The sequence below is a fragment of the Oreochromis aureus genome, linkage group 8 (assembly GCF_013358895.1).
Source record: "Oreochromis aureus strain Israel breed Guangdong linkage group 8, ZZ_aureus, whole genome shotgun sequence".
Classification (NCBI taxonomy): Eukaryota; Metazoa; Chordata; class Actinopteri; order Cichliformes; family Cichlidae; genus Oreochromis; species Oreochromis aureus.
Window position 1 is genome coordinate 6,920,083 of NC_052949.1, and position 26,976 is coordinate 6,947,058.

At 39.2% G+C, this 26,976-nt stretch overlaps 1 protein-coding gene across 10 annotated transcripts in view; it reads right to left on the reverse strand.

Annotated features, from left to right (window-relative positions):
- Positions 1 to 26,976, reverse strand: part of LOC116324051 (ankyrin-3-like) — a 177,820-nt gene that overhangs the window by 124,699 nt on the left and 26,145 nt on the right. For 4 of the 10 annotated variants that reach the window (XM_039616394.1, XM_039616396.1, XM_039616395.1 and 1 more), the window contains exon 1: positions 1,869 to 2,705. The exons of 2 other annotated variants lie outside the window; for them this stretch is intronic. In XM_039616394.1, coding sequence (XP_039472328.1) covers positions 1,869 to 1,985 — 117 coding nt within the window. In that variant the 5' untranslated portion in view covers positions 1,986 to 2,705. Of the gene's footprint in view, positions 1 to 1,868; positions 2,834 to 26,976 lie in introns of those variants that run through there. 4 more of the 10 variants (XM_039616403.1, XM_039616398.1, XM_039616402.1 and 1 more) reach the window with 3 other exon arrangements.

The following is a 26,976-nucleotide window of genomic DNA, read 5'->3' on the forward strand; positions in this document are numbered from 1 at the left end:
GAGAGAGACTCATGCCCAACTAAAACTAAAACAAAACAACATCAGACAAAACTACATCACTTTAAGTTCCTGGAGTTTGTGAAGCCATTTCCTCCAACTGCAGAATATATAAATAATTAAAATAGCCATTAGTTGCAGCATTCGCTCATCCTATCATTTCCATTAAGATGAGGTGTCTGACATAAAAACAAAAAAGAATACAGTTGATTTAAGGCGGCATTCACAATCTGATCTGTTGCGTAGTTTCAAGGATTTTCTCCACAGAAACTGAAATAAAGACAGATTTTAAGTCCTATTTGTTCAACTCACAAAACACAACATAAGACACTGCACAGAAAATTGTTCCAAAGAACCGATCAATTTTGCTTAAAGTGGACAAGAGAAGTGAAGGGTTCCTATAGCCATATGAAAGTTAGTCTGGTTTCTAGTCCTGTGGTGGGTAGAATGGTCTACGCAATTTTTTTGAGTGGAAAGGTTTCCTAAAACAGCACAGTCTGCATCCTATGTCTTAGGTCGTTTTAAGGCAAGATTTTCCTCTGAGACTACTCTTTGGAATTATGTAAAGAATTTTAAGCACATATGGGCAAACATCTGTTATGAAAATGATTTAGTGGCAGATTGTAGGAATGGACTTCTCATATTTAAGTTATTATTTTTTAATTCCTACACCATGTCTTCTCATAAAAGCTTAATTGCCAATGAATAAATAAATGAAATCACCACGAGAGCACAGCTAACTCACATCTAGCTGACTTCCTGTAGGCCTAGGAAGTGATGTCACTCTCCATTTTGACCTTGATGTTAATGAGGTCAGGGGTATTGACTCTCTGTGACAGGTGGCTAACCCTGAACTAATGATAGCCTCGGGCTGGTCAATGTGTACAAACACAAAAGCCCAAATGTCAGCATGTGCATGCAAGAGCAAACAGGAAGCATTTTAAGCACACACAAAGATGCATTTGGACAAATAAGCATGTACACGCAAGTTGTCAAGGGGATTCGAACACTGAACCTGACGCTGATGTCCAACTTAAGCTAAAAGACTGATAGTTTACAAAGTGAAGCTGTCAAAGCAGTGAGGAATATTTATTGATTTCAAGTCAGACCTATTGATCACCTTATAGGTGCTTTTGTGTGTCAGTGATTTTGTCTTAACTTTGTCCTTGCACAATGACTTTTGTACAGGCGCACACAGACAGACAGCCCACACCCAACCGCAGGGTGTGACTGCTGACGCTTTTGGCCGGGGTACACGTTTCTCCCCCGAAGTCCCACACCTCTCACGTCACAGTCAAACAGGAGGTTGAATGTGTGATGGCATAAAACGGGACATTATGTTTTCTTCTGAAAAAGTTCTTTAAAGAGACAAATATTGAAAGTATGTGTGTCCCTATGTGTGGTACCTTTTTTTATGTATTTTCAAAATATCGTTTTCTTTACAACAAAGCTATCAAACCAGTGAGTTTAAGTCACTTAAAACATAACAACAGCTGACACAGCTGCCTGAAATCCCAGTCTGTTCTCTGTAGCTGATTCCTGTTATTTTCTCCTTTCTTCTCTGTCCGGGCTCCCTGCACATCCATCTTTCTGTCTTTTTTCCCCACTCACCCCCCACAGTATTCCCTCTGGGATCACCCCTCTTATCCCGCTGAGTGTCTCGTACGTGCATGCATGATTATGTGTGTGCATGTGTGTGATGGGAGGCTGCATCATGACAAAAGAGAAGCACCTAGCCTTCACTAGACCACCACGTCTCAAACATTTCTCTTTCCCCCTGTGTGTCAGCTCTCCTTCCTCCTTTACTTTCCCTCTTACTAAGACAAATTTTATCCCTCCAAACTCATCCTTCCCTCCTCGTCTTTCTCTACCTTTTTCTTCGGTTCGCGTGACCGTTTCCTTGACTTCTTCCTCTCCTTCTCCTTCTCTTCCTCCGCAGCGAGGTTCTCGTCCGCCTTTTTCTTCAGCTGCGAGGCGGCATGCGCCATGGTTCTCCAGCCCAATTAATCCACACAGGTGGGAACTGAAAAAGGAGGGATGAAGGAAGGAAGGGAGTCTGGACCCAAAGTCTCCCCTTTAGCCTTATCTTCTTGGCTCCTAATTATCTTTTTGTTCCTCCTCTTCTCGGCTGTTCTTTTGTCAGAGAGTGAGCCCTCACAGGTGTGTGAGAGGGAGATTGTCTAAGGACTTTCCTGTCCTCGTTTTAAAGATTTGGCTCTCTCTTTTGTGCCTTATTTCCCTCAGCAGCTATCCACTAAGGTCCAGTTTGGGGCATGGCACAGACAGGACATACTCCTCTCTTTCACCTCTGCAAAATCCACGGCTGACAAGGCAGCTGCTTCCACTCAGGGCTCACAGAGTAAAATGAGTGCCAATTATAACAAATACAAAAAGAAGAATTTCCTTTAAACATTTAGGATCCACACACAGTTGAAATGGTCCTCTTGTTAAAGAATACTGTATAAAAGAAAGCTTAGTTACAGGTAGATTAAGAGAGCTTCAGGGATGGAGGTCCAAAAAGGGGGCTCAATCTCCAGCCCTCAGCACAGCAAAAAGCTCTGTCTGGGTGTAAAGACTGGTCCTGTTGCCTGCTTGACTGGTTCTGCTGCCTGCACCTGAGCACTGAGCCATCCTCTATGTGCACACACACACGGTTGGTCCGCAACGCCTCGCCGGGACACATGAACAGCAGGGAAATGACAGAGGAAAGGAGGTTTAGATAGGAGAAGGAGAAGGAGGGAGAGGAAGAGGAGGGAGGGGTGCAAAAGGAGGGGGCAGAGAGAGAGAGAGGTAGAGAGAGCAGCTGGGACAGCACAAAAAAAGGAGTGAGTAGGGATGGATGAATACCTCTGCTTAGTACCAGCTGGCTATGGCTGAGAGATAAAGAGAGAAAGGAAGATGAGACTTCATGCAGGGTACATACAGTACAAACACACAATGGGAGTCCAGCATATCCCACCGTGCAGAAGTCTGCAGCCATGACGCTCTGGTTATGAAACTTCAGCCTCTTTGCCATCTTGATCCTCATTTTATTTCATTTACATATGAAAACAAGGAGAGTTGAATACATTACCACGTTTTGTTTAATCAGAGTTTAACTGTCTGAATCACAAAGTGTTACGCAGAGATCAATCTAATACAAACCTACAATAATAATATTTACTTAGCTTTTGACTAACCATTCAGCATAAAGGTATACTGTACTTATAAACCCACACACTTACTATTCTTGTGTAGGTTATACTAACAGCTGAGTATATTTTGTGACTTATGTTAGCATTGCTTTTTAATGCGAGGAAACAGTGCTAACCTGCAACTGAAGTAGTGAAGTGAAGCTTTTATTTTGAAAGTTGAGCTAAATCTTATTGTGTCATGCAGAGCCAGCCTGAGGCATAAGCCGACTAAGCAGCTGGCGGGAGCCCCCAAGAGCACCTGAAATGTCACACCAGACATTTGATCAACTGATAAATGTATATTTATATAGTAATACAGTAATCATACACAAGACAGTGGAATATTTTGATAAATATGTCTCAAAAAGGATTTATCGCTCTGCTCTGAAAAGAAAAAAAAAAACAGGATAAAGGTATTTTTCTAGGAATAATTACATATTATTTATTATTAACATTAACTAACAATTACTTTAGTTAAACAGAAGCATCAAAGAAGCCTTTAGTTCTCTAAAGGTGTGGTGAACTTGGTGCAGTCATGTTTTATGGAAACCACAGGCTGTAACCTACTGTTTGCTCACCAGTCAGTAGGTTTCCATTTAATTTAATTAATATTCTCTGTTTTTACATTTGGATTCTTATGTAAAAAATAAATAAATATTTAGACCCATGTTAAATTCTTTGTGACTGCTCTCCTCATTGCACATTCCAAAAATAATGAAAAATATATGGTCTCCTGTTTTTTTGTTTGTTTGTTTGTTTTTCTTTCCAGGACACTCATAAGCCATGATAATGGCTGTGCTCGATGCATGAAGCACGAATGAGCGTGCATAGCAATATACAGATAATATTGGCAGTGCTGAGGTCAGTGGTTGGTGATGGGATTAAGCGTGGGCAGGGGCCCCAAATGAAATTCTGCTTAAGACCCCATCAAAGCTTGGGCTGGCTCTGGTACTATGGATTTTAGATCAGAATATCCTGCTCTCCTCAGTCTCAAATTAGTGGGTTGCTTTTGTCTGTCTGAGTGAGGCTGATAAACTGGATTTTTGTTGTCATGATGATATGAAGATATCAAAACCCTACACAAACAAATCCTGGAACAGAGTGATTCAAACCCAGCATGCATTCACACTCACATTTAACCTTGTTTAATACATTTTTCTTCTTTTTGAGTAATTTTGTGCCTATTAAAGCAGAAAGCAATAAGACCAGTATTCCTGATATACACATTCATAACAATAAATATTGGACAATGCACATCACAGATTGCCTTTAGTTCTAGTGAGGATGTGTGTATCGACTTTACAGCATACTATGTTTTGCAACATTAAGGTTAGCTGGTGTCAGTCATTGATACCAGCTAACCTTAATGTCTAACCTTAATGTCTGTCTGACTTCTTTCTACGTTGCCCCCTGTTGGCCGTATTTTCCATTATCTTCCGCTGTACTTTTTGTTCAGTGGTAACTAGGAAATGTTGGTATCCTGGTATACACTACGACAGGATGGCTCATATGTTGATCTTTTTATGGAGGCTGCTCATTAATAAAAATATGTGGGATGTCTTTAACATGCGTCACATGCTACACTGCTGTGAGGAAATTCAGATTAGTTAGCATTGCTTACTCAAAGGTAACTTGTATTATATTGCTGGCATTGTATTACTGGCAATGGTGCATACATTGAGATTTCACACAAAATATTTCAGCATCATACTCAGAACACTGAGAAAATATTGAATATTGAATTAATGAAATAAACTTACTGTAACATACTGTGTAATATCATCCTGTTAAAAATAACAGCTCGTAAATCTCAAACATTTTGACTTCAGATGTAGAACTAAATGAAAAAAGTATATGCAGACATGTTCGGACCAACAGATCAATTACTGGGATACTATTGAGATACATATTCATTTTAAATGAAAATAATCAGATATGGGATGACAAGACCTTAGAGGCAATTAACTACTTTCAAGGAAGCATTACCAATCAGCATAAAATTAATGAGAAGCAGACATCCAGTTTGTTTCCTGAGGTGATAAGAGTAATGAACAACAAGCCACCACATCTCCTTAAATGACGATCATTCATATTTCCATATATACCTCACAGTCAGTGTGTAAAGTCAGAAAGATCATGTCATAAATGCATTTCTAAATCTTTTAATTTCTTATTTGGGGTTTCCAGGATGTGTGTGATGAGTCCTGCTATGAGCTCATTTCTGGATACTGCAGCCTTTGAATATTAACAACATGGGCGGGGGGATGGCCTATGGTAAGAACATGTGAGAGCAAAGGAGCCTGGCTATTGGTTGTCTGGGATATGAGAACGCTGTAATTTTTGCTGCTTTTGAAAGGGTGGTCCTACCTACAAACAGACAATAACAAAGAGGAGAGGAGAGAGTGTTTCATATGAACAACCAGCATTTTTTTCATATAACATTTGTCTTCTGTTTTATCTCCTTTTCTTTCTATATTTCTAAGCTATAATTGGGCCCAAGAATGTTTTTTATGATTTTGATTGGCAAGACATAATGAGATCTGCATTGTTTTATTAACTGTATGCAGCTTGACTGAAGATAACACCATGGGAAAGGTGTTAATATCATAATTGGGTGTTTAGTGTGGTATATCTATGCAGCCACAACAGCTAAGCTGCACTACAGCTTGTGCCCTAGATATTGCCTCTGGCTATGAGCCAATGAGTGAATGGACAAACATCATGACTGCATCTAGTGTAAATAACACCATCTCTCAGCTGCAAATGGTGCCTATGTGCATAGCTACTGTAAAGAAAGCTTGCTAATCTTCCAGTAATAACAACTGATTGATGAAGGAAACAGTTTTCCCAGTAGAAGCAGCTAAAATAGCTCTTTAATGCCTGGTACTGGAACTAATGTATATAGTAATTTTTAGGTATTTTAATAATGTAATTTTTTTTGTTTCTTTGTAGTATTTTACTTAACTTTAACACATATATAGATGTGTGCATGTGTGTGTGTGATACAGCACAGCAAAAGCCAGCCAAAGCTTCAGGCTGCTCACAAAAACAGCCAAGCAAAAACACAATCAGCAACAACCAGACTTTGCCATATTTTCAGTGTTTGTTATCATCACTGTCTGCAGATCTCTCAAAACTATGGCTGAAAAATACAGTTCTTCGTACGGTTTCTGATGTATAAACTGCAAATAAACAATGCACTATTTTTTATCCTTATCCTTGTCCAACCCCCATCAATGCATCCACACACACACAGAACGTGACCTGACCAGTCAGCCAACAAAATGTAGTATTTCTGGCAACTTTTCTTTTCCTTAGCCTGGGACGATAACACTGTGTGAATACTGATCAGCGGTTTCTTGTGAATCTAGTTGCATTTTTATCTGAATTTGAATATTTCACAGACATGCTACAAGTGAGTATTTTATTATTTGCACTGTTACTAAATCACAATATTTTAAAAGATAATGATAGATAAATAATGAAAGTCACAAAAAGTTATACTGTACAAATACTAGCTGTGAAACAGTAAATTACAATTGTGCAATAACTACAGGGAATTGCACTCGTTCCCACACTTTTGCACACTTGTCTCCTGCAGGGCTGCTTACTAAAGCTGTTCCAATACAACAGGTCAAAGGTTATAGCATAGGACTGAAAGCATACGCAATTTGGGAATGCATCAACAATGCTGACTCCCAGTCGATGCATTTACTGTACTGAGCGTCTTTTTCAGTCCCCTCAACTATCATGATACATAATTAAACAACCTTAGAATCAGAAGGAAAATGCTCCACAGTCAAAAATTCAACTCAAGCTAATCACAGCCGAAACTCTAGTTACTGCACCATAATAAGTCATCAGTCGGCCAGTGACATCAGGATTTATTGGACTAATCCTTCATTATCTCCATCTGTAAAAGGAGCTTATGAATTAGAATTACTGGACCTTAAAGTCCTTTTGTCTGATGTGAAACTGGGATTAACAGAAGGTGATTTCCCTGTACACGGATCAGCTGTTTAAAACTATTCTTTAAAACAGACGAGGATGTTTGCAAGGTTTGCTTGCAGTCTCTGGCGGTGTCTTTGCAGTGAAATTACCCTTCTTTCAGACTTTCTTTGAGCCTACTCACAGAGGAAATAGCACACTCAGGAAAAATGTCAAGATTCCAAATGTGGGTCAGCAGCAAACATGCCAGCCAACTGCATTTTCCCCCCTTTTTACTCTTTCATCATCTCCTCCTTTCCTTTCAGTCTATCTCTGATGTTTTTCTTTTATCAATCTTTCTGTCCCTACGCTGCTGATCTAACCATCGCCTGCAGCAAACTACTCAGTGCACATACCCATGAAACTGCAGTTAATGAAGTCATGGAGGAGTGTGCATTACAGGGTAGAAACCAATATAGCAGATGATCACAGTATGGACCTGAGGGAAAACCAGAGAATTCCCCAAGATAAAATTGCCCCCAAACAACAACTATTATCCATACGAATATGTATGAATTATAACTCATTTCATCATCTAATAATGCATCAGAAAAAAGAAAAAAAAAGAAAAATAAGAATCCTTAAAATTCTACAACTTACATGGGCATGCACAAGCTACTTTGCTTGTGCAAGCTAATTTGCAAAGAGGAAGAGCTCATCAAACTATCAAGGAGAAAACAAACACTCATGTTTCATCTGCACAAACATTCTAGACAGCAATTATTATGTTTTGGTCTAATAGTTCAGGGATGGGCAGTAAAAGCCAACCATATCAGAGGGCTAGAAAGTGCCTTTGCATTCATGTATGTTTGTGAACAAAAGAAAAGGTTTATCTCCAATAACCTCATATTTACTTCCATAAAAAACAGGGCACATCCATCCTGGTGTACAAAATGAACGAGAAAGCAAAATGAATATGTTTAAAAGTGGATTATAAGCTGTTTAGTGTCGTTAACAACAACACCCACAGATAATTCAACTGTGGTGTTTGGCTCCCTCTATTGGCAAATCAATTTCGTGCAGCCAGGTCCCTGCACAGCTTTAGTTAACGCAGCGGAAGCAAATGTGCAGACGTTAAACTCACAAAGACTGTTTCCTGTCACCACGAGGGAATATGCACATATATGACTGTGATCCAAACATGAGAGCTGGGCGTTTGTGTGGGTGTCTATATGTGCTAGTGAAAGATTTGGCAATATACAGGTTTTATATACTATCAGGTGCACTTCTTCTGATCACTTGGGGGCAGCACAGCACAGACAAAAATCTTTCTGTGGGCTTGTTCAAAATATAATATTTAGAAGTTTGAGTGGCGTTCACATACAACCTAATGCAGCCCCTGTACATGTAAACTGTGAAAATGACTTAAAAAGTCAAATTTAGTTCAATTCTCAGTTAGTTTTTAATAAAATAAAAAGCTATTCAATTCATGCACTCAAATTAGCATCAGCATGAATATGTCCGATTTTATCGAGTTGATTCGCTTGTTTTTCCTGTTTTTTTAATGCAACATTCCTTCATATAGCTTAACATACACAAGGACATCAGGACAAAAGACATGCTCTTTTTCACCTGCTCACAAACCAGAGGAAACTCAAGCGTTTAGGCACTGAACATAGATTAAAGTCATTCTTAGAGTTTGTTTCAGCCTCCACCAGAGCACCAGGTGGGTGAGGATTACAACAGCAAGACAAAACCATCAGATAATTTGATGTTCCATTAGTGTATGTATACCTCATGGAGTTTCAGGGACTCACTAAATGATCCCGAGTGGTATCCTTAATCCATTTGGAGCACAACTCTCCACCTTGTTCATTAAATTTAAGTGTCTCTATAATACAGCACTGATTCGCCCTGAGTTATGTCCTATTACAATATCCTGTTTGAAGAAAGGACATCAAACTTGATGCAGTAAATCTTTAACTTGATATGCAACCTCACTGTGGTTCCAAATTCCACTTGCCAGAAACAGGAATCATTTTGACTCCAGTAACAATAATATTTCAAGTTTAATATCGCTGATTCATGCATTTCTTAACTCTTAATCCCAGTTTGCAGAAGAAACTGAGCATAGAATACAAACAACACCATAAGCAGATTACTGAATTCCCCAAACCACAATTCCACACCCACAAATATGAGCTGCCAACGTGAAAAATGTATGTTACCAGTGCAGGATAAAGCAAATATACTAATTTGAGCTGGAATAAAACAAAAATGTCCCACTGCAGTAGCAGATTTTCTTCACAGTTTTTTGCTTTTCTTTTTTTTTATTAGTTCAGGTACTCCAGTCTCAGAATTATAGTGATTTATATCTTGTAAACAATACTGAGCTCCACTTGTGTTAAAAGCCAGGATATCTGCTGACTGATAAGCCTCATCGCTAACAACAGGAGAGCCGGATGTCCTATTCTTAATAAGTGGCACTCCTGCACTGGTCCAACCAGTATCTGCCTGCATCTGAGTTTGTGCAAAGACACAGAGAACACTGGAAATTCATACGCGAAGGGACATGAAAAAAGGTATAAATGGAAACCTTGACCAATCAGAGAAGACTATAAGGCCTTGAGCTGCTGCTGCTGAATCCTGACTTAAATACTGCATGGAGTTTAATGAATTTTAAAAAAAATGCAGAGGTCAAAGGTAAGACATCATCTTACTTGGCACACCATCGGCATCTCAGTGGATTTAGGCATGAGGTCACAGTTTTATAAACAATAACATAATTTAGATGCACGTGTCATCTCAGATAACTGCTCGGCTACACTTATTTTAGACAAAGTCTTCATACTGTAAGCTAACCAATATTTTATTTTAAATAAAATACAAGAGCTGGGAACTTTCTGTGGGAACTTTCTTTCTGTAACTTTTGTGTAGGGGATGTGGTCATAATGGAAAGTCATTCAGAATTGTTGTTTGCTGTAAACCATACTGATTTTCATACTTTTCTATCTTTTTTCACTTTGTCCCTTTTCTTTGTTTGTCTATCTTGTTATTGTTTCAAATAAATGAATTAATTGGATGACCAACTTGTCAGGCAATTCATTAAGGCTTCAGTTACACAGGCCTAGATACAGGTTTGGGGCTCCCTAGCAACCACAGGTCACTAGGGAAAAGATGGATATTCCCTAAAGTCGTTAGGTGAAACTGATTGCAAAGAGGTACATGGTACTACATCAAAAACGTTCTTGTGGTTGCTTTGGTCACTAACATATTGTCAAATTTGTCAGTCACAGAGGCATAGTGAAACACAAAGCATAAACAAGAACCAAAAGTTTACGCTTTTTCCAGGTTTGACTACCGCTTGGCAAGAAGTTGGCCAGTGTTTGCAGACAAGATGGCATCTTTCCTGCAACCTACAACAATCTGCTATTGACCAAAGCTACCATAAGAGGGTTTTGGTAAAGCACTCTCTTTGCGACAGCCAGCAACCCGCAGCAATCACTCTCAAACCAGTTGGAGAACACACATTTTTATCTAGCAACCTGTGGTTGCCAGGATGTTGCTGAATGGTTTCTAAGGCTCTGTGACTGAGGCCTGAAACATCTTACAATGACACAGTTTCAGTAAAAACACAAGAACAACATCAAACATCAGCCAAAGTTGGAGATAGTGAAGCTGGAGTCAGAAATCCTGTGGAGATTTTTCCCTGGCAGTCTTTAGGTGACTTTAAATAGCAAATGCTGCCTTCATAATCTGTAAACTGCTGGGAATATTTAAGTCTGTGTGAGTAAATTCGTGGCCAAAAATCTGGTTTATCGTGCAGTAATTATTATACTCTGATCTACTTTTATCATGCAATAATAAATACTATACTACATTTAAAGACCAATAAATTTCTGGTTTGCACCAATCTAAAAATCTGCAAATACGGCTGTTAATATTGGAAATCCAAGCAGTTGTTGGTCTCTACTAAATACACAAATAAATGATACATCACAGCCCTCGCAGTGACTCTCAACTGTCATGTCTAAGAAGTACACTTATTGTTTTGACATCACATGGCCTCTGTCTCCCCCGGCTGTCTCTTCGCTCTGTCTGATACTCTCTGCAAATCTCCCTTTTCCTCACGCACACACACACACTTTATTCCTTCCACCCTCTCCACACTGACAACGCAGATATCCGACACAGTACACTGCAAATGGACCTAAACTAGATAAGGATACATATAACAACATAATACGCTCTGCAATGTTAAAGTAGCTGTTGGATGATGCTTGGAGTCTGCAGGAGCAGTCAGGCAGATTAGATCACATTTGGAGGCAAGGGGATTTTGGGTGTGGCTAGTCCAGACAGCCCATAAAAAAAAATAAACATCCATTAGCAGCACAGTTGAGTTCATATGGGAAGCTGCATGTAATAGTAGCCATCATACATCCACCTTTTCTTGGACCTCCATTAGCACTGTAGCAAAACCTCTTTTTAAATGTCAAAGCAGAACCAAAAATTCACATTTGAACCCAGATCTCCTGCTTCTCGAATGACCTTTGGCACAGATGCTTATGTGAGCCCTCATGTTTGAGGAGACAGTGCAACCAACTGACCAGTTGACTTGTTTTATGTGTGGTGAGGCCAGCAACTGCACTGCATAAGTTTTGGTAAAGCTTTAGATAGAGCTTAATTAAAAGGTATGTATTTACAAAGTGTTTGTTATCATTAGAAAGCCCTTATAATACAATTTATTGCTATATTAATATTCTCGAAAATCTATAACTAGTTATAATAAAACTAAAACTTAAAGACTTTAATAAAAGCCTTGAGTTTCTTATAAATGTTTGCAGTACTATAATGAGTCATTGTTATTTTTTTATTGTTTATTAATAGTATTACATACTGTACTATGCACTTTATTTGTACTTAACCATGAATTTCTTAACAGTTAAATATACTATTTGCATATAACAGATACTGAATGAGAACATAAATGACCCCACTAAGAGCTGTCACCTGAATCTCTGACTGCTGTTTTGTTTTTTTACTCAAAACCAGAAGGCAACTAAAAACATATTAAACATTTACAAGTTAAAGAGCCAGGACATAGGAGAGAGCTTCAAATACGGGTAATGGAACCAGACTGAGAATCGGTGAAGAATATTGCTCCGTAAATGTTGCATCAACCATAAACTGAATAGAATAGATGGACATAGTCACCACCCACTGGTTTGTTGAGTCTCATTTTGAAGCCTCAATTTTAACATTTTGGAAGCCATCACACAGACACCTACTAATCGGTCCAATCAGAACAAATAAAATATTACAGACTCATGGCATGCAACTGCGATAAAAATGCTCCCAGAGCCACCAACTTCACAAGTGGTCTAATTGAGTAAATCCAAATAAAAAATTAAAATAAACAACAGGGCCAGCACAGTTTCACTGTTGGCTCACAGCAAGAAGGTTCTGGATTTGATTTCTTTGTGGAGTTTGGATTTTCTATCCACATGTGGGTGGGGTCTTTCAGCTTGCTTCCACAATCCAAAGACATGCATGTGGTTAGGTTAATTGCTGTAGGTGTGAATGTGAATGTAAATTGGTTTCTGTCTTTATTTGCTACCCAGACAGACTGACGACGTGCTGAGAGTGCACTTGTTTCTCGGCTTAAAACAATTGGAATAGGATCCAGTCCCCCCGTGATGTTGAAGAGGTGAACCGTAAGAAAACATGGTAAAAAGAAGATGGGTGGACAGATTTCTGTGTCTTTTAGATGACCATGTTAGGGCATTATGCAGAGCCAAGGGTAGGAAAAAATGGGTCACAGTTTGATTTTGCTGCCCCCCATTGGTCAAAACATTCTATGAGTATCAGTCTAAGCAGTGAGCTATTTCAATGACCTGATTACAACCTGCCAACATCAGCAAACTCCTTCTCACACTGAGATCCACAAAGTTGTTTTGAAATCATCAGGACCAATCAAGGAGGCACTACTGAGGATAGAAAAACGACAAGGGGCTTGAGAAGATTAGTGTGCTATCACTATGGAGACTGATGAGGCTAACCGCAGCTCTACAAATGAGCCTGAGAGAAATGTAATGAAAGGACGGAGGAGTTTAACTTTATGTAATTTCAATACAGCCCTAAGTCGTGCATTTCACCTGTGCAACACATCCACCAAGTCTTCTGTTAATGAGAGCAGAGAGTTCTCACTACACAATGGAAAGGTCAGCCCCATCATAACAACGCTTTAGTCTGAATTAAAGTGACTAAACCCTGTGGTGATTTCCACAAAAGCGCCATCTAATCCCTGGCATTAATGGTCAGCATGTGTCAAACTATATGTCAAATCTGCTTTTTACCTCCCGACTTCTCAAGCCAAAAGAGAGAAGGATAGAGCTCGCAGGACAAGTATGAAGGGTTCAAATGAGGGGCTGAGACCACAGTCAGAGGAACAGACGATTACAGCCACTTACCTAGAAGAGACAGAGAGATACAAGTCAGTCAGAGTTCACCTTCATTGTGATACAAACTGCGATATATGACTGAATGGATACATCTGTGTATTCAGTTCCAGTTTTTCTTTTTTATCTGGGGCTTTCTGTCTGTCTGTCTCTCTGTGTCTGGGGTCAACTTCAGTCTCCTGCTGGCGCTCTGCCAGCTGTCTCCTAGGCAACCAGATACACGAGCCACAAATAGCACTGCGAGCAGAGTATTCATTCGCCACGCCAGGGCCATATGAAACCTCATCACACTCCTTCACATTTCACATCCCTCCACAGCAACAGATAGATCTCATTAAAGAAAATGCAAAACTATGATTTGGGTTATCTCATATTATGTATGTATTTATATAAAATATTTCGTTTTAGACGTGTTATCTATATGATGTGGAACAGAGGGGATATGCCTAATATGGTCATCTCAGGCACACAACTCTGTGAGTGCAAAAGTCACACACATGCTCTTTAATTTTTGTGTTGACTAGTGCCAATCAGAAGAAAGTAGGCTTAAAGTGAGAGGACACAAAGAAGCCTGTGTCAGACAGTGGATGATCTGATTGGTTGCACTAAGGCCCAGTATGAGATCAATGTGGTTTATTTTTAACTATTAGTCACACAAAATCCAAAACTAAATATCTGGAGCTTTGCACTTTTGCTGTAACAAAACAAATTTCCCACCTGTGGGACTAATAAAGGTCATCTTATCTTATCTTATCTTATCTTAAAATTAGCTCAAGGGGTCACCTTGAATGACTGATTAATCATTTAAGTTACTTATAAAACACCACACAACACACAAGGATTTTTTTAGATCTTTATATTGGCATATTCAACTCAAATCTAAATGTAATCTGAGCAGTTTCAGGAAGCTGAAATGTAATTTTTGGTTATTGAGGGAAAAAAGTCTTAAAAAGACCTAAGATTACCCACTGAGATGATAAAGTCATCAGGGAAATATTTACTGGGGTGATAAATCAAGTGAAACTTCTTCTTGCAACCAGTGGAGTTGACCCTTTTGGCCATAATAATGCAGGTTTATGTTTTTTCCCACTTCATGTAAAGGGTTATTATCAGGGCTGGACTGGTAATCTGGCATACCGTGCATTGGGTAGATGGCCGTACAAGCACTGACAGCACCCGGTCACCCATTACAACCATAGCTCCTCCACTAATAGGAGATGATGCAAGTTTTATTAAATCTGGGTTCATTTTGAGAGAGTGTTTCTGGGTCCCCTCATCTTAAAATTAGAAGTTAGCATGCTTTCTTTTTTTAGCCTGGTTACAAGACTCGATAAATTTTGCACGCTCACTAATGCTTGTAGAAGTTGCTCGTCGCCTGTGTGATGACTAAACCGCCAAAAAACCTCCTTAAGGATCAACTGAAATTACGCTGGATTTGAATATTACATTACACTTTCATCTGGTCGTCTTTGGAGATCAAACGCTAATACTGTATATCCAACAAACTCTGGAAGCTAGTGTGTATTTACTCTAATCCATGTGGAATGATAACCCTGCCTGACATTATAAAGGTTAATTAGACATGAACTTTCCATTATGGATACTGATAGCTCATCCTAATCCATGTATTCACACACACTGCAAATGTAGTCTCTGAGGTCCCTAACACACACACACACACGCGCGCACACACACACACACACACACACACACACACACACACACACACACACACACACACACACACACACACACACATGCAAAATGCATACTTGAACGACGCAGTTACTTCAGGACGGGGATCCTGACCCAACTCTAGTGAGCATGCTCAGTAAAGATGTATAAAAATGACCCAGGCAACAACACTTTGGCAGGCTGTCATGGCAACACATCAAGTAGCAGTCATGTGGCCACTGGCTGACGATGAGGGAGGAAGAGTACAGAATGGAGGAAAGAGGAACAGTAACGGGGTGAAGACAACCAAAAGCAATGGGTAATGGGGGTGTGAATAAAAAAAGGAAGAAGCAGAGATGAGAATAAAAGATTAAAGACCCTGGAAATTATCAGGTGAGTGAGGTGAAACGGTGAGCGAATGAAGAAATGGAAAAAGGGAAATGAACGGGTTTTGAGCTTCCATGTTTTAGAAAGCTAATCCTAAACATCCCTAAAGGGTATCAGATCAGATCAGAGTGCTTAATATTGTCTATCCACCAATACTGAGTCTGATTCTATTATTGAATTTAACATATATTTAACAAAGAGTACATAGGTATGAGGCACACTGTGTAGCCTTCTAAATTTGAGACTAAATACTGAAGGTTCCCATTTAAAACTACAAATTTATTGATGTGATATGCAAGTAAGCTTAACAGAGAAATCTAACCACAGTTAGTAAAGCCAATATGTCCTTAAACATGCATTCTTTCTAAAGGCCACCAGGGGGTAACAAGATTAGTTGAAAAATAAGTCAGTTTCCACAGTCTATGAGAAAACTAGCCTACTTCTCCCTCAATCTACGATCCCCTTAAACTTTGCTCAGTCACCGATCAGTTTCAAAGCTCATTTAGTTCTGCAATACATTATTCAATTATGGATGCCATTAGAGTCAAAACAAGAAATCAGGGTAGGATGAGAGTATCAATTGAGTAGGAGATGTGAGATCTACGTCTTGTGTGCTACATTCTCAAAAAACAAAGACGGCAACATCGAAAAGGGTGAAAAAAGAAATCTGAAGGGTGATATCACAGGGTCTACATCCATCTTTTAAATACTGAGATATTTATCATTCTGTTGGAGCCCCTGGCCCTACAGAAGTACAGGACTAAAACAAGAGTACAAATGCCAGTTTAAGAGCTAATATGACCTAATGAAACAATATTTTTCTCTGCAAATTGTATTAGAAAAAAAATGTAGCTGTTACATTCAAGGACTACAGCTTTGCATGTTCACATGCTCTTTGGATGGAAAGAGTTGGCTGGGTTTTTTCTTTTTCAGCTTTGTCTTTACCTGCGTTTATTGCAAAGGTTTATACAACTTAAGAAAATCTACTTTCACTTACAAGAATTTGTCATGTGACACTTGTTTGAGGAGATATATTTGTGGCACATAAAGATATATCCCAAGGTTGCCTGCAGAAATACACCAAGGTCCAAATCATCTGTAAGCTACAAGGAGCTGAAAAAAGGCAATCTGTCAAAGAAAGTGTGAGGATGTGACTCATATACAAGCTGAGAAACAAAAATATCTGAAAATCAACAGCACATGGTTCTTTCTTTTTCCTTTTTTTTAATTAAGTAATGAAAATTGAAAATCTCCCAGATAACATAAGGGTTAAAAGTCATTGTAATTGCATGACAAGGTCATATTTTGACTGTAGAAATGTGGTGTTTGCACCTATTTGTGCTAGAACCGCATAATCCAATCAACTATTTTATTGTATATGAGTGCTGTTTTTGTGCTGATATTACTCTGAACACTGGTGTGTGCATGCCTGAATGACAGAGACAAATAGTCTGAAACAGTAAGAGAGACATACAGAGGGTGTGCCTGCCTCTTTGATGATGTTCTGTAAGGGTTCTGTTTGTTAATAGGATGCTGTTCATATTGTACACAACACAATCAGATCATATTTCCTCCTAACTGCAAGGTTAGCTGTGATGGTGAATCATGACATGATTGATGATGGCACCACTCGCTATAAACATACATGGTTTTCACACACAAACAGTCACGCACACACATGCAGACAAATTATGACGTGTGTCTCAGTGTGTAAGGAACAGTCTGGGTATTTCCAGCAGGCGACCTGCCAGTACTCTCAAGTGTTCTCATCCAGAAACCCCTCTGCCTTCTGCCTTTCCTCATTCTACTCACATCATTAGTGCACTTGATCCTTTTACCCTCGTATTTCTCATTTTATGTCAATTATACTCCTCCATCTATTGTTATCGCGTGGAAACAGGTAACCCTTAGAATAAGGTTTATTTCGGCACTTTCTGCTAAAAGTCAAACTATAGACTGTATATGAGTAACAGTGACATCACCTACTAGCGAAACTTTGGCTTTTTGGCTGTTGCCATCTTGTATGGGACTTCAAAATACCAATGGTCTCTCCTTAGTGATTTAAAATACAGATACAGACCCAGTGTATCGATTTCTGTAAAGTTTCTGGTTCTTCGAGTTTTTTATTTGGGGGTTTTAGTCTTTAGTTGCAGTTACCTTTGTAATCAGTTTTCTGTTTACATCTTGAGTAGTGATTCGTATTTACTTCTTTGTGTTTCAGTGTGGTATAGGCTGCCCAATTTTGTTTCTTGTTAAATCTGTGTCTCTGTTTGCCATTGTTACTTCCTGTTTTATTTTGGTACTGTGACAGCCAGTGGGCTGGCCTTGTTTTCTTGTTTTCTGTCTCTTTCAGGTAGCTGGTAGGTGGAGCTGACCCAATTATGGATGCAGCACACCTGAGAAGGCCAGACCCAGTGCATTATAAAGCTACTTTAACTGAACCTCCGGCTCTCCGTCTATGGCTCATTATGCTCCCTTGGATATGTTCCAACTGGTGCATTCAGTCATGATTGTTGTACCATTTAACCTGCGTTTGGGTTTCTTTACTTTATTTCATTAAAATATCTTACAGCCTTTAAAAGCCTGTGTGTGGTCTCCCACTTAATTGTCACATCCTTTGAGCCGGGCTGTGACAAATGGGGGCTCGTCCGGGATAGTCGTACCCTGATATTTCTCGTGCTTTGTAATTAGTTTTACAACTTAATTCTTATTGTCAGATTTCGACTCGGCCCTACACCTTGTGTAGTTAAAACCTCAGTCTCCTTGTGTTCTTCGCTGCGCCATGCTAACTGTTTGGACAGTTTTGTATGCCTGTGTGTTTTCCCCCTTTTTCCTCTTGGATTTATGATCTTTGTTTTTCTGCCACCTGTTGGATTCAGCCACACAAAATAAAGGTATCTTTTTGTTAATTAACTGTGTCCAATGTTCTGACTGCTTGTCAAAATTTAAACGACAAAGACAATCATTCACATCTACAGCCAATTCAAGAATCATTTATTAGACTGTCTTTGGACTGTGGGAGGAAGTACCCTGGGAGAACCACACAGAAGCAGGGACACCATGCAAACTCCCCACAAAAAGTGGCGTAATACATGCACTGTACACATGATATCAAAACTGACTGAACATACCATTAAATAGCAAGCCTACCTAGGGCCCAACTCTTAAGGGTAAATCTAACCCTCTGCACTTTTCCCCTCTATATTTGTCTGTTATCACTGGATTCCATGTATGTGAATTTTGAGGTTGTTGAGAAGTTGATTGCATGATGTTTTTACCTTTATTATAGTAGCAAGGGTACAGCAAGCAGAGCAAAAAATAAACAAAAAAATAGAAGAGGCAGAGAAACACTGAGGGTGAAAGTGGGAAGACAGAGTGAGACAAAGGAAGAGCACATATAAATGAGAGACTGTGAGTGAGTCTGAGTCGTCATTCATGGGAAGAAAGGGAGAAAAGAAAGGAGAAAGTAAGGAAAAGACTGGATGATGTACAGTGACAAACATGAAAGAAAAGAGATGTGCGCGTTTCCTCTAAAATGATTACATCACCCTCTTATGCTCCTGTTGCCATGGCTACAGAGTCACATTAGACTAATCATAACGCTGTAACACCTTCACTATCTTTGCCTTGCTAGCTCCATCCATGAGCTCCAGGCTCTCTACATTTGACTGTGTCAGGTTTGTCTCGTCTGCCACTTCCTGTTAGTTGGTTTGGATAAAAGGTGGTTACTTTGCTTTCTGACTATAGAAATAGACCACCCCCCAAAGGGCTTTGTTAGACTGCTTCAAGCAGAAGATTTGATTGCACTCTGGAGGTGGAGTTGGTAGCCAGTTAGTTCTGCTGGGCAAGCTTCACTGCAAGCACATAATTTGGTTGGAGGCCAATGTGGTAATGCACAGATTGCCCACCTGCCAACAGGTCTCCTTTCTGTTTACATAAAATCAGCAGGGACTGTGCTCATGAATGTGACAAATATCCACAGTGATTAGGGCTGCTCTATTATACCAAGAGCCATCATGATTATTATTCTTGTCAGTATTAGAAACTGTTATTTAACACAACTATTCACAGCTTAACAATCAGCATGCATTTTCTGAACTACAGGAACATTGTGATCTTTATGGTTTTTAGACAGATTGTTATTGATCAGAGCCTCTTCTCTCTCTCCATCATCTTGACTGAAACCAGGGTTTAGTCATATTTTGAGTCGTGATTTCTTTCCAGGATAACCTAATTTAAGTGAGTCCTGCAGGGATTTAAATTTATATCTGAAATATGTTGATTTCAGAAAGACAACAACCTGAAAGAACAGCGATAAAAACGAAATAAACACATCTAAATTAAGTGATATTAAAAAAAGGTTGAATGAGGAGATGATGCTCACATAAGAAAGACAGCATGAATTATTTCAGCAATTCCCTGAAAACCGGCAATACTGTGTGCAAAGTCAATTAAGAAAGTACTCAATCGATCGATGAACTATGACTCTTTTCCGTCACAAGTGAAGAGGAAGGAAGTTGAATATAACAGAACCAGAGAGCTGGCAGGGGAACAGCACTGGGGGTGATGGGTGAGTCAGCATGGTCAGCTTGTTAAATGTTGAGTTGTGTATCTCTCTCTGTCTTTGCTTGGTCAAAATATTAGTTTCACTTTTGTGATATTGCTGGGTTTTAGTCTCTGTCTTGGTTTCATTAGTTTAGCTTCCCAGTGCTTGCCTGTCTGTGCCTACCTCTGTCTCTTCTATGTTTCTGTGCCTTTGTCATTCTTAATCTCCTGCTAGTTGTTTCCTCGCTGTTGCTCTGTGTATGCATAGTGCATTTCCTTCTTGTGTTTGGAATTTTCTGCACTTTTTTAAGTTTAGTATTTTTGATATAGTACTTCCCCTCCTTCGTGAACTGTGTTGTTGGCTTTTTAAATAAGATTGACTTTTGGTTTTCTCATCAAGTCTTTTGTGTCTGCAGTTGGGTCAACACTGCCAGTGAGTTTTGTCTTTTTTTATTTTTGGGATGGTCCTGTGGGGCGTGTGGAGGTGCACTGTCGCAGAACAAACAAAACAAATGTGAAAATCGAGGCAATACAACAATCATTATGCTTTGATTATCGTGTTTTGCTTTGAATTGTGATTTGATGAACTTCCAGCCCTAATGGTGGTAGAAGAAAGAGTTCAGTAGATTTTCCACAACTATACCAATATCACTGTATTTTATACCTTATTCTTTTAGGTTACTGCTAATTAAACTGTTTTTTTTTACTGAAACTGCCCACATATCCATTTGTATGTTAGTCCAAACAGATTTGATGATGAACTTTTCCTTCCTACTTAAACCTATTAAACACATCCGTATGGACAACTTGTTGATGTGGGAAACAATTTACAATTTCTGCCTAAAGTGAACACACATATATAAAATAGAATATACATATAATGTACAACAAAGTAAAAGCAAGCATGCACATGAAAAATCCTCTAAGGAACCTATTTATTAAACCAGCCTCACTTAATTGCAGTTTCACCAACTGTAAAATACAAAACATGCTTCAAGTTTTTGTACTTGTTCTTTAAGGTTTGGCCGATCATGTCACAACCCCTGAGATCTGATCTTATCTTGTGGTCTGTGGGTTGGAAACTGTATAGCACAGCTGAAATCTGGATGTATTCGAGTAGAGCTACTGCACTGCCGGTGTAGGTACTGAACAGTGATCTAGAGCTGACACGCTGCAAGCTTTTCTGCAAACTACGGCTCCTTCTGAGACTGCTGCTGCTTAGTCAGTCACTCCAACATTAAGCTAATTCACTAGCTATATGGTGTGTGTGCACATTTTACATTTTTCTACAGTCTTTGGCATAAAGTGATACTAGAAGAAGTCCCCTCTCAGCAACAACGGTATTCACCGATGGGATTTATTACTTTTATACCTGCTACATCGGCTCCACACATCACATAAAGACCAAAATTGAAGGTGTGTGTTTGTTTTTAATATGACGAAAAATATCTTGGGGACAAGCTATGAAAATGACCACTAGCTTCTTATGTTAACCACAGCTCACAAACAGAAGACTTTCTCTTCCCTTTCCATCATTAGCTGATAACTTACCTTGTTCACTCATAACTAAAAAGACTGACCACAAAATATTGCCTTTAAGCATTTACCTTTCTTTTTTCACTATTTATTAAAAACTGATGAAAAAAGACCTCAAATATAGTAATTTGACAAAAAAGGAAAAACAAGTTCTTCGCAGACTGTCCTCACAAGAAACATGAGCATCAGTTGTTTCAGCCAATACCCCAAATCAACATAATGTACTGCTCACTTAACTGAGAAAGTTCTCAATTGATCGAAGAATTATGACTCTTGTCCATCACAGTGAAAGAGGAAGGAGAGTGAATATAGCAGGGCTAGAGAGCTGGCAGAGGAGCAACACTGTGGGTAATTAATGAGTCAACACAGAAGACCATTTGCTGGTTTTTAAAATGACCGCAACTCTTCCATAACAACCCGGTCCCAAGGCAATTCATGAAACCTTTTCCTTTTTCTGTACATCCACACAAATTTCATTTTTTCATGGCACTGATCAGAACTTTCAAGCCTGTGTATTTCAATTTGAAGTGTCTTTAAAGTGCCTGGTTTTCTCAGATAAATATCTCACCAATACTTGAAGAGCAGTTCCTGCAGGGCAACCTTTTCTAAAGATGCAATACAAATGAGCAGATAACTGTTTTGCTAACCCTAAGCTCTTACTTCACTGCTTGAAAAATATTCCTCTGTGCACATATACACATTTAATGTTTTGATGTGACTCATTTTGGGAGCGTGCCACCATGTACTGAGACCATGCCAGATAAAATCACCCTGCCTAAAAGTCGAAAAAGTGGGATTTTCCCCACACAGCCATCCCCAGAGTTTAAAGAGCACGGTCCAAAAAAACTGATCCAGCTCCAGTAAGCAGCAGTTCTCTGGGCAAAATACCAGATCAGAATCGTTAGACTGCTTTTTGCTGAAAGGAAGGTGATAAAAACCTGTAGGACCTTGAAGCAGATGGACTACAGCATCAAAAGCCCACACTGGGTGCCTCTCCTGTCAAGAAGAACAGGAAACTGAGGCCACAATTCTTACAAACTCACCTAAATTGGACAACGGAGGATTGGGAAAAAACAAAAGCCTGGTCTGCTGAGTCTCGATTAACTACTGTGACATTCACATGGTAGTTTCAGAACATGAAAGCATGGATCCATCCTGCCTTGAATCAGTAGTTCAGGCTGCTGGTTGTGTAATGATGTGAGGAATCATTTCTTGGCACACTTTGCGTCCCTTAGTAGGAACTGAGCATTGTTTAAATACCACCTGCTGACCATGTCACATAGTGTTCCTGACATGTCCCTCCCTTTATGACCACAGTGTGTCCATCTTTCCATTGGCAACTTCTAACAGGATAACTCTCCATGTCACAAAGCTCAATAAGGGGTTCAGTTAAAAAGTAAATAATTTACTGTTAATTTACTGTTAATTAACCTTTCATTCAGCTGTTAATGAGTATATAGGAATAAAACACTGAAGATCTAAATAAAGACAAACAGATGCTGTATAGATATTCTATTTTCTGACGATTAAGAGCTGATTAAAGCACAGATCTGGGAGAGAAAAAAAAGATCTGCAATCCTGGGTGCTAGTCAACTGCTGAGTACGGCAAACACAGTAATGTACTTTGGAACAGATTCATTGAGTGCAGGCCAAGAAGTGGAACCAACTTATTTTGCTTTTGTCTTTCACCGTATCACTTCCACGTAACTTGTCTTTGTCTCTACATGCGTGTGGGTGTGTGAGTAAGGAAGAGGGGGGAAAAAGTGAAAACCTTTCAAATGAAGCAGCCATGATAACAGCACAGGGCTTCATTCTGTTCCTGTGAAGTGTGAAAAATGGAGCCAAGTGCAGCATTCTGCTCCACGGCTGCCTCAGCAAAAACACAATATGTTGGCTCTAAAGGACCCCGCTGGCAGGAACTCTCACCCCAAAGAATTACACCAGCTTCATTATACCGTGTGCTGCTTATTTGGCTAGAATATCTATACAGACAATAAACAGGGGAGGGACTGAAAATCAGTGCATGATGAATAGTGCATCAATATACTGTGTATTAACACCAAGTATTAAAGTCTGCTCCTCTAAATGCACACATTTCTTATCATCACCTCATCAAAAGCATCTTATTGCTAAATGTCCGATTTAATATCATTATCTTTTTCTGTATTCACTGTCAAATTCTTTTAATTATTTTTATAACCGTGTGTGTGGGATTCAAGGACACTTGGTTGACTCAGCATGCTCGACTACATCATATACATTCACAATGCAGCATGCCTGAATGAGACTCTTGACCTTTTAATCTGTATTATTGCAGCTACTTTAACCTTTTATACAAGAAAGAGTCCTTAACCACTGAAGTAATCTGAAAATGTAGCTAAATAGTGACATGATGGCCATTTTGACAGCACTCCATTATTGTTTTCTTTTCATAGACTGAAAGCCAAATAAAGATGCTTGTAATATGCTTTTTTTTAAAGGACAGTTATAATAATGAAGATTCATTATAAAATTAATATGTGTTGGTTATGTAAAATACTTCCAGCAGCTAAGTTCAAGAGGTCTTGCTCCTAAAGAAAAAAAATTTAAATCATTACTATAAATCAGACGCTTATTTTTGTAATTGGAAGTGTAAAATTGTAATAAAAGATGCATAAACAATTTCCTGGGGCAAAATCAGCAGCAGTCCACTTATAAGTTTCACGTTTCTTATCGTTTTTAACGTGGACTTTGTTATTTTTAGCAACTTTTAAAAATCTTTTCACTTTCCTGGTTCAGTCTAATGCTGTTTCCACCCCAGTGGTAAATGATGCCATGGGTGTGACTTGAGTATAACGTTGCCGACTTTCTGAGCAAGCCAGCAGAATTTCAGAATGGGCCATCTCGTCAGTTAATGTCACGCTGTGCAGCCAGCGCTTCCTGCTCTCAGGGAATGGCTTGCAACATGGCACCCATAGTACAACCTGGCCAAACTCTACCAATGGCTCATAACAGTGTCTGAAGACTTATCAGATATCCCCGGCAATGTCCGTCTCAACAGGAATGGTGAACTGTATGGGAGGACAGCCAGCTCTGTGCTTGCAAAATGCTATGCCGGCATTCCAACTGGGATTACACCCCGGTGTAGGGTAACCTGTCTGACTCCACCCAGCACCACCCTCTGGAAGAGAAGGAAACTCAGGCCAATGTGTAAATACTCTCACGTTGCTTAGGCCCAATCATAATTTATAAAAACACATACAGCTTAGCTGACAGCCTACTAGAAAAGTTGATTTTATTTTTTAAATACTGCATTTCAGAATTTCTGTACCGAGGTGTCGCACTTAGCATGTATTGCCAATAACCACACCATTTAAAAATTTAATTAATACTAGGTCAATAATCCACATATAATGCCTATAATCTTACTTGAAAGACTTTGAACTTGGTTGTTTATGCCAGACGGGCTGGTTTGAATATTTCAGAAACTGTTGATCTACTGGGATTTTCCCATACGACCACCTCTAAGGTTTTATGAGAATAACTTCAAAAATAGAAATACAAAGTGAAATGCTTTGTTGATGTTAGAGGAAAATGACCAGACAGCTTTGTGCTGAAAGGAAGGCAACAGTAAATGAAATGACCACTCCTTACAACCAAGGTATCCAGACAAACTTCTCTGGAGGCAGATGGACTACAGCAGCAGAAGACCAGCCTGGGTGCCATTCCTGTCAGCTTAGCACAGGAAGCTGAGGCTACAGTTCACTAAAATTGGACACCGGAAGACTGGAAAAAAGTTGCCTGACCTGATGAGTCTGAATTTTTGCTGCAACATTTAGATGGTAGGTTCACAAACAATATGAAAGCATGGATCCATTCTGCATAGTACTAATAGTTCAGGCTGGTGGTGGTATAATGCTGTGGGGGTTATTTCCTTGGCACACTTTGCCCCCTCAGTACCAACTGAGCATTATTCAAATGCCAATTGATTACTGATTATGTCATGTCTATTCCTTTATGACCACAGTGCACCCATCTGATAACTGCTTGCAGCAACATAGTGTGTCATATCACAAAGCTCAGATCATCTCAAACTGGTTTATTCAACGTAACAATGAGTTCACTGTTCTCAAACAGCCTCTGCAATCCATATCCCAATCAAATGGAGCACTTTTAAGATGTAGTGGAACGGGAGATCGGCGTCGTGGATGTGCATCCAACAAATCTGCAGTAACATCTGTGTGATGTTATTGCATCAATATGGACAAAAATCTCTCAGGAAAGTTTCCAGCACCTTGTTGACTCTGTGCCACGAAGAAATAAGACAGAGCTGAAGACAAAAAAGGGCTCCTACCCAGTACAAAGCAAGGTGTAACTAATGAAGAGGCCAGTGAGTGTATATGATAATAACTGAGTAATTATTCTTTTTGTATTTTTTTGTAAAGTTATGGTTACAAACTATATTATAGCGTAATACACCTGAAAATGCAGCTGAAATACCTGCAGCCGAGTTGCACTGCAAAAAATAAAGAATTTATAATAAATAGAAATATCCTGTCTGTGTCAGTTTTGAAGCTTTTTGATTTATAAAAACAATGTTATGGGAGTGTAATATTAATAAAGCATCTGAGCAATTTGATTACATTTATTCTGATGTGAGGACTATTGCCATCCACTGAATTTTCATGAACCTCTGACTAAAGCATCGTCACAATAAACCCTTCTGAGTGGGAAGGATACTCAAAAGATAAGACCTTATTATTTATTAATTAAACAAAGCAGTCATGTAAGCAGTAAAAGCTTTAGATCAACATTTATACATTTCTTGTAAATGACAAAGTAAAAATTCAGCAAACAACTCTATTTTCTTGCTCTTTACTGCAGATAAAGCAGTTTGCCAGTGTGCTGAAACTACCATTTCGTACCTATTGAAAGCATTGACAGTATTGACACTGGAGAGGGTGTGGGCTGAAAATGACTGAACGTGGGCAGTCATGTTACATAAGCAATAGTCCACTTCTCTCACTAAAACAGCACAAAAACACTGATACATGTGTCGCTCACCTACCTCTGACAGATGGGATGTTTTTTCCTGAAGTCAATCTGAACTTGCAGAGCTGAGCTGATACCTCACATTAATGTATTATCACGCATTGTGATTGGATTTGATCATATTTTATTAAGTATTTAGATAAAATAGCATCACTTCTGAGCAGACTGAAGAGATTTCTTAGAATTTGGCACCTCCACCTCCACACTCTGCTGAGGTATTTTTTGGTACACGTGCATGCCGTCTCCTG